Below are 10,000 nucleotides of genomic sequence, written 5' to 3'. Positions count from 1 at the left end.
TTCTTCTTCTTCTTCTTCATTCCTCTGATGGACATCTATGGCTGCAGTCCGATATCTGCTATGAAGTCTGTGGTCCGCTTTAGGTCCTCAGCCTCACCATAGAGCTTTGTGTTGAGTGTTGTAGGGGTGACCAGTGGTTCGAACGTTGCACGTTGTATAATGGGCAATCCATAAGCACATGTAAAGTGGTTTCATGGTCGGTTCCACATGGGCAATAAGGGGTTGTTCCAATACCTAGCTTTGTAAACGTATGTCCTCTTAGTCTATTGTGTCCTGTTCGGAGGCGGAATAGAGTTACTTGGCTACTTCGCTGAATGGCATGGATTGGATCCTGCTTGTTGTGTTCTAGGTGTGTGTCATTCCATTCTTTGTCTATTTTTAGCTTTATTATTTTCTTTTGCTGATGGTAAGTGATTGACGACTTCGGTTGTTCCTTCTGGGCTCCTTCTTTGGCCAGTTGATCATTCAATCTAGAGATTTTTGCTGCTTTTCAAAATTGGAAAAAAATGTATTAAAAATGAGCATGTGCATAGACAGTTTTATTCAACTACCATTAACATGTAAAAACTAAAAACTTTGATACTACGCCTATAATTTGTCTCAGAAAAATGTATTGAAATAATAGGCATGGGGTAAAAAAAGTAGCCCTGGTAAACTACGGATGTAGTCGGTGTTAGGGTTGAGTGAGTAAAAACTTGTGGAATTGAAAGTTGATGCCAGATTACGTGAGTGATTTTAAAGATTTTGAAGTGTTATCTTAATCATTGTGAGAGTAAATTGTTGATTTTAAAGTTTTAACTATAGCGACTACAAGTCATTAACCTCTCCTTACCAGCCATTTTCAGGATTTTCCCAAGACTTCAAACCCAACTAACACAAAAATAGATTTTTTTATCACTCAAACACAAAATTTGTCCAAATCTATAGAGGCAAAGTCGCCCCATTTGATGATACTCTTGGAATCTACGTCTGTTCCCTTGTTGAACCAATTCCCCTTTGTCTTCCTTTTCCTTGGGCAATTTAATTGTAATTCTTGAACTTTTGACTGTCCCATTTTCTTCCTTTTTAACGCCGTAAAACCCATAAAATTAAAAACAAAAAAAATTAGAGTTATCTGGCTTGCTAATAAGGTCAATGGTTGAAATGTAAATATTTTAAATTCAGACTTGGTTTGTGCTCATACTATGTGGATGGAAGTTTGAAGCTTTGAAACAATAATACCAAAACAATTTGGGTTAACAGACTTGCTAATAAAGTCAATGGTTGAAATGTACATATGTGACCCTCCGTCTCAAAACGGTATTATGTCGGGATGATTCAGACCCCAAAAAGTGAATTTAGAGATAGAATGGTGAGAAATTGGAGCTTAGAAGTTTTTGCAATGCAAGAAATAGTCTTTATACGCCACCATAACGTACAGAAATTAAACCCAAGTCGGATATTTGTGGCTATGAATTCAATTTCCCTTACCTAGTGGATCCCAACATAATACCGCTTTGATACGGTGGGTCACATATTTTAAAATTCAGTCTCGGTTTGTTTGTATTTTGTTTCTTTGTTTAGCTTTTTCTTTTTCCTTTTGTTTGTCTGATCTTCGATTCATGTCACATTCATTGAAGAACACTGTTTGTTTCAGTGGAATGTAACGTTATAATGCGTTATATTGTAGGATCATTTTTTATTTAATATAAATAATTATATTATGAAATTCACAGCATTGATAACTAAGAAGCTCTGTGGCCCCATGCAGGCTGTAAATATGCTATGTGCAGTTCAGAAACCATGCCATTTGTAGGCTGTAAATATGTTATGTGCAGTTCAGACTCCATACCATTTGTAGGCTGTAAATATGTTATGTGCAGTTCAGACTCCATACCATTTGTAGGCTGTAAATATGTTATGTGCAGTTCAGACTCCATACCATATCCAGGCTGTAAATATGTTATGTGCAGTTCAGACTCTATACCATATCCAGGCTGTAAATATGTTATGTGCAGTTCAGACTCCATACCATTTGCAGGCTGTAAATATGTTATGTGCAGTTCAGACTCCATACCATATCAAGGCTGTAAATATGTTATGTGCAGTTCAGACTCCATACCATTTGAAGGCTGTCACTATGTTAGGTGCAGTTCAGACTCCATACCATTTGCTGGCTGTAAATATGTTTTTGTGGTTTGGGCCACATGCTATTTGCAGGCTGTAAAAATGTTTATGCGGTTCGGGCCACATGCTATTTGCAGGCTGTGTAAATGTTTATGCGGTTCGGGCCACATGCTATTTGCAGGCTGTATAAATGTTTATGCGTTTCGGGCCACATGCTATTTGCAGGCTGTAAAAATGTTTATGCGGTTCGGGCCACATGCTATTTGTAGGCTGTAAATATGTTAATGCGGCTTTCTCCCCCCTGTGCCATTTGCAGGATTGTAAATATGTTAGTGTAGTTTGGTCCACATGCTATTTACAGGCTGTAAATATTATGTTGGTGAAATTTGGGCCACATGCAATTTACAAGTTGTAAATATATTAACTCGGCTCGGGCCTTATGCCATTTACAGCTTTTGCAAGAACATGTAGACTGCCCGAATATTGCCTTATTGAAAATGAGCTTTGGTAATTTGTTTGTTTTCATTCCTTTTTTTTATATTCTCTTCGTCTTTTTTTTTAAATGGTGCCAGATTTTATTGTAAAAGATGTGTACATATATGCAGGTCTGACATCCGAACCAACTTATGGGCCAAGTTTAACATTGTTGTAATCGACAATATTTTGCGTCAATTCTTTTGATATTTCCATTACAACAATGAGCCCGTAAGGAATTGGGTTATCAGACCTGCAAATAAGAGCACATCGATTGTAAATGAAACTTCCATATCTATACATACTTGGCAATGCATGCAAAAATATTTTTGCTGGACTCAAGACAAAAGGCATTTGTTGTTTCATTTTGGTTAGAAGAAAACTGTTCGGTGCTGCCGATATTAAAGTTAAAAGTCGTCCTTTAGAGTGATTGAGCCCATGAAAGCCAGAGTTTATCCCAGTCTCTATAGCGTGAAATGGACAATAGCAATTGCTTGCCATCCTTTGGATAGGACGATAGTCTATTATCGCAAAGTACTTACCGCTAAATCTAACAGTAACAGATGCAGTTACCCGTTCACTGATGGGTGGACAGGTGGTGGGGGGGTCAGAAAATATAATCTAGACACTGCACCCGGGATCGACCTTGGTCCCTTTGTGTGTGAAGTGAGTGCTCTACCAACTGAGCTATCGAGATCCCCTGCTGCTGATATTGATCCTTTAAAATGATAGTCATCACGTCAAACTTGACAGCACAACTGTTAATTCTTTGGGGAAAAAAAAAGTCAAATTTGACAACAAAGTGTTAATTCTTTGAGGGGGGGGGGGGGGGGGGGGGGGGGGGGGGGAGGGGGGGGGGGGGGGAAAAGATGTCAAATTTAAGACAAAAGTGTGAATTCTTTAAAAAATGTTTCAAATTACTTACAGAATTAACACTTTCATTGTCAAATTTGACAACATCTTTTCAGGACTTAACACTTTATAATTCGTGAAATTTGACAGCAAAAGTGTTAATTCTTTTTAAAAAAGTAATTTTTTTTTTCTAACCAAAATGAAAGGGAAAAAAGACAACGTTCATTTGTCTTGTTGTGGGATTGAATATGGTATTCTATACTATTAGCATTAAGTACTTTTTCTTTAACCAAACACGTATTTTAAAACTTGGCCAGAAAACTCGTCCTTCAAATATCGATCGATTTGAAACGACCCTCATCTTGGCAAAAACTCTCAAACCTGGGACTAACGAAGTCTTACTTAAAGTCTCAGATTTGAGAGTGTATTGGGTTGTTTTTTTTGTTGTTTTTTTTTTTTGCCAAGACGAGGGTCATTTAAATAGATCAATAAATAATTGTTTTGTTCTCACGGAAAATGAAATTATATAAGAAAATAAAAATTATCTATTTATCCACATGGCGAGTTGTTGTTCTGTTTATTATTATTATTATTATTATTATTATTATTATTATTATTATTATTATTATTATTATTATTATTATTATTATTATTATTATTATTATTATTATTATTAATATTATTATTATAATTATTATTATTAATATTATTATTATAATTATTATTATTATTATTATTATTATTATTATTATTATTATTATTATTATTATTATTATTCATTATTATTATTATTATTGTTATTAATATTATTATTATTATCATCATTATTATTATTATTATTATTATTATTATTATTATTATTATTATTATTATTATTATTATCATTATTATTATTATTATCATTTTTATCATTATTATAATATTATTATTAATATTATTATTATTATTATTATTATTATTATTATTATTATTATTATTATTATTATTATTATTCTATCAATATTCGAAGGACGAGTTTTCTGGCCAAATTTTTAAATACGAGGTTTTCCAGAGTACGGCAGTTAACTGGTTCGTCATCAGCATTACTTATCAATTGGCTTCAACAGTCGTTACGTCACTTCCCTCATAATGATGCTTAGTAACTTAGTAACTGGTTCTAAACTATCGGAACAATGGCGAACGCCCTTATGAAATACTTCTCCGACGAGCATAAAACTGTATCCAGAGGAGAAAAACATTATAAATCTGATCATGTTTTGACTTTTATTATACATTCTGATCACATGACATGTGAAAAAAGTTTTAGCCAGCATGAAGAATAAAAAGTAATCATTTTCTTTGATTAGAACCAAGCTTCTGGTTGCTGGGCGGACGTGACATCAGGCTATTGAATCCTACTAGTGGCTGGTGTTCTGGGTGTTTTATATTAGTTTTTCATTTATTTTTCATCATTTTGTGGTGTTTTAAAACAAATTGTTTTGTTCTCACGGAAAATGAAATTATATAAGAAAATTAAAATTATCTATTTATCCACATGGCGAGTTGTTGTTCTGTTATTATTATTATTATTATTATTATTATTATTATTATTATTATTATATTATTATTATTATTATTATTATTATTATTATTATTATTATTATTATTATTTATTATTATTATTATTGTTGTTGTTGTTGTTGTTCTTGTGCAGGGAAGATTGTTTAATTTTGATGCCAACGATAACGATGATAATGATGGCGATAGTAATAATAATGATGATGATTATGATTACGATTATGTTTATGACAACGACAATTATTGTAATAATAAAGACGACGATGATGATGATGATGATGGCGACAGTAATGATAATATTATAATGATTATATTTATGATTACGATGATGCTTAACACAACGACAATTATAATAATAAAGTTGATGATGATGATGACAACGACAATTATTATATAATAAAGACGACGATGATGATGATGTCTATGACAACGACAATTATTATAATAATAAAGACGACGATGATGATGATGATGATGATGTCTGTGACAACGACAATTATTATAATAATAAAGACGACGATGATGATGATGTCTGTGACAACGACAATTATTATAATAATAAAGACGACGATGACGATGATGATGATGATGTCTGTGACAACGACAATTATTATAATAATAAAGACGACGATGATGATGATGATGATGATGATGATGATGTCTATGACAACGACAAATTATAATAATAAAGACGACGACGATGATGATGGCGACAGTAATGATAATGATGATATTTATAATTAAGATTACGATGATACTTGTGACAACGACAATTATTATAATAATAAAGACGACGACGATGACGATGATGGCGACAGTTATAATAATGATGATATTTATGATAACGATGATACTTATGACAACGACCATTATTATAATAATAAAGACGACGATGATGATGATGGCGACAGTAATGACGATGCTAATGACAACGACAATTATTAATTATAATAATATCATCGTTCAAAAAGTGTTTAGAACTCCAGGGAAGCAACTCAAATTCTCGTCAATTCAATTTCAGTGTTAATTGGACTTCCTCTCTATATATCTGACCGTCTTTTTTCTAATCTATTTCCCCATTTTTCTATATCTATCTATCTATATATATATATATATATATATATATATATATATATATATATATATATATATATATATATATATATATATATATATATATATATATATATATATATATATATATTTATCTATCTATCTTTCTATTTATCCATCTATGTGGATGGGTTTCCTGACTTTCCATAGTGGGCAGTGAGGTTTCCACTCTGTCCTTTATCCCCCTTTATCTGTTTTCCATCAGGCTTTCTGTCTTTGTCTTGAAATGAGATTACTTGGTTTTGTCCAGGCCCTGGCCGGATACTCTAGCTGGGAGGGAAACAGTCAAATGTATAGTTAAGAGTTTTGGGAGATTATATTTTTTCCTTGTAAATCATCTCTCTGTTAGGTATTATTATATTTGTTGTTTTGAATGTATAATGTAGTAGGGACCTGTGCTCGTGTCTGGATGAGACTTCTAGGTGATCTCAAACTAAGTACATTGGTGGTATGCTCTTGGAATCTACACCAATACCTTATTTACACCATTCCCCATTATCTTACCATTTCTTGGTGCTTTAATTGTAATTCTAGAACTATGTACTATCCCATATTCTACCCTTTTATTGATATGACCTAAACGTGTTGCAAGCGCCGTAATACCATTAAAAACAAACAAAACTATCTTCTGTCCCCTTTATCTGTTTTCCATCAGGCTTTCTGTCTTTGTCTTGGAATGCCAATCTATCTATCTATCTACTAACTATCTATCTATCTTTCTATCCACCCATCCACCTATCCTAACACCTAAAATATACCTCAACTCAAGGTCTGGGCCCTATCTGTAACATACAAGGGGGGATCTGACCACACTTCTCCCACCCATCCACCCATCCACCTATCTATCCATCTATCTATCTATCTACAACTCAACGTCCATGCCCTATCTGTAACATACAAGGGAGGATCTGACCACACTTCTCCCACCCATCCACCTATATATCTATCCATCTATCTATCTACAACTCAAGGTCTGGGCCCTATCTGTAACATACAAGGGAGGATCTGACCACACTTCTCCCACCATCCACCTATCTATCTATCTATCTATCTATCTACAACTCAACGTCTGTGCCTGTCTGTACCATACGAGGGAGGATCTGACCACACTTCTCCTACCCATCCACCTATCTATCTATCTATCTATCTATCTACAACTCAACGTCTGTGCCCTATCTGTACCATACGAGGGAGGATCTGACCACACTTCTCCTACCCATCCATCTATCTGTCTATCTATCTATCTATCTATCTACAACTCAACGTCTGGGCCCTATCTGTAACATACAAGGGAGGATCTGACCACACTTCTCCCACCCATCCATCCACCTATCTATCCATCCATCTATCTATCTACAACTCAACGTCTGGGCCCTATCTGTAACATACAATGGGGGATCTGACCACACTTCTCCCACCCATCCATCCATCCATCTATCTATCTATCTATCTATCTATCTACAACTCAACGTCCATGCCCTATCTGTAACATACAAGGGGGGATTTGACCACACTTCTCCCACCCATCCACCTATCTATCTATCTATCTATCTATCTATCTACAACTCAACGTCTGGGCCCTATCTGTAACATACAATGGGGGATCTGACCACACTTCTCCCACCCATCCATCCATCCATCTATCTATCTATCTATCTATCTATCTATCTATCTATCTATCTATCTATCTATCTATCTATCTATCTATCTATCTATCTATCTATATCTCAACGTCTGGGCCCTATCTGTAACATACAATGGGGGATCTGACCACACTTCTCCCACCCATCCATCCATCTATCTATCTATCTACATCTCAACGTCTGGGCCCTATCTGTAACATACAAGGGGGGATCTGACCACACTTCTCCCACCCATCCATCCATCTATCTATCTATCTACATCTCAACGTCTGGGCCCTATCTGTAACATACAATGTGGGATCTGACCACACCTCTCCCACCCAGCCACAGCAAGATCCGTTTGGCACCACAGATAGCCCAGGGAGTCCGGATCCCTGCAGAAGTTTCTGGCACTCGTCACGTTGCCATGGTCTTCCAGGAAGAAAAAGCTCCTGAGGACGTAGAAAGGGTCGTCCTTCCACATCTTGCAGGCGTGTCCGCTCTGCGTGGTGCTCACTGTGCCCGCGTAGACGTGTCGTTGGCTCAAGATTATGGTGGTTGGTGTGTAGCAGCTTGTGGCTGAGAGGAAATAAATAAATAATGATGATGATAATAATAATAATAATGATGATGATGATAGTAATAAAAATGATGATGATGATGATGATAATAATAATAATAATAATAATAATAATAATAATAATAATAATAATAATGACGATGATGAAAATAGTAATAATGATGATGATGATGATAATAATAATAATAATAATAATAATAATAATAATAATAATAATAATAATAATAAAAATGACGAGGACGATGATGATGATGATGATGATGATGATGATGATGATGGTGATTCGACATATACAATATACGCAAATAAGTACAGGTCATGGTGGTAATATCAGATTTTTACTGTCCATGAATAAAACTATTCGTCATTTATTAGTTACACGTTCTATGACATTGCATGATAACCAAAAGACGTGTAGAAAGGACACACACCACAAACACGTTGTCATTTATGACGTCAATTCATTCAATCCTAGAGATTTTTGCTACTTTTCAAAATTGGATTCAGTAGTCTGATGTCACGCCCCCCGGCAACGGCGGCCATCTTGGTTCTAAACAGAGAAAATCATTACTTTTTATTCTTCAAGCTGGCTAGAACTTTTCATATGTCTTGTGATCAGAATATGTAAAACATGATCAAACTTATGTGTTTTTTTCCCTCTGGATACGCTTTTATGCTCGCCGGAGAAATATTTCATACGGGCGTCCGCCATTGTTCCGATAGTTAAGAGCCAGTGTTACTGTTACCATGCGTCATTAGGAAGGAAGTGACGTTACGACTGTTGAGTCCTATTGGAAAGAATGTATTAAAAATGAACGTGTACATAGATAGTTTTATTCAACGACCATTAATTAACATGCAAAAACTAAAAACATTAGCTTTGATATTTACGCCTATAATTTGTCTCAGACAAAATGTAATAATAAATAGGAATGGGGTTAAAGTAACCCCGGGTATAGATAGTATGCGCTTGGCCAAGGAGTTCACAACATTGCCATCCGGAAGTATAACGGACCAACACGCAAACTCTGTGTAACCATGAACTTTTATAGTCTGGTTAATACAGTTTAGTGAGAACAACTCACAAAAGCGGATGGCAAAAACAATAACAAAGACCTGAGTGACGTCATCTGCATACTATCTATAATTAGTCTCAGAAAAATGTAATAATAAATAGGCATGGGGTAAAAGTAACCCCGGGTATAGAGAGATTGCGCTTTGCCAAGGAGTTCACAACATTGCCATCCGGAAGTATAACGGACCAACACACAAAACTCTGTGTAACCATGAACTTTTATAGTCTGGTTAATACAGTTTAGTGAGAACTACTCACAAACGCGGATGGCAAAAACAATAACAAAGGCCTGAGTGACGTCATCTGCATACTATCTATAGTACGGATATAGATATTTCGAAGATGACGTCTCTCAGGTCTTTGTTATTGTTTTTTGCCATCCGCGTTTATGAGTAATGCTCACTGAATTGTAATTACCTGACTATAAACGTTCATGGATACACACAGTTTTGTGTGTTGGTCCGTTATACTTCCGGATGGCAATGTTAAGAGCTTCTTAGCCAAGTGCATACTATCTATAGTCGGTGTTAGGGTTGAGTGAGTTAATGTGTAAGGACATGACACGATAACGATGAGATATGAAAAGAGGAAATACACATCGTAATATTATAGTTATAGACA

General features: G+C 35.1%; 1 protein-coding gene across 1 annotated transcript in view; it reads right to left on the bottom strand.

Moving 5' to 3' along the window:
- Positions 1 to 8,007: 8,007 nt before the first annotated feature.
- The window catches only part of LOC144960403 (uncharacterized), a 28,287-nt gene continuing 26,294 nt past the window's right edge, over positions 8,008 to 10,000 (bottom strand). The window contains exon 4 of the mRNA XM_078893486.1: positions 8,008 to 8,303. Within this exon, the coding sequence (XP_078749612.1) occupies positions 8,008 to 8,303 (296 nt within the window). The remainder of the gene's footprint in view (positions 8,304 to 10,000) is intronic.

This window comes from Berghia stephanieae, chromosome 15, assembly GCF_034508935.2.
Source record: "Berghia stephanieae isolate SIO BIC M18660-M18661 chromosome 15, UCSD_Bste_1.3, whole genome shotgun sequence".
Classification (NCBI taxonomy): Eukaryota; Metazoa; Mollusca; class Gastropoda; order Nudibranchia; family Aeolidiidae; genus Berghia; species Berghia stephanieae.
The sequence above is the reverse complement of the archived record's forward strand: the minus strand, read 5'-3'. Positions and strand labels throughout refer to the sequence as shown.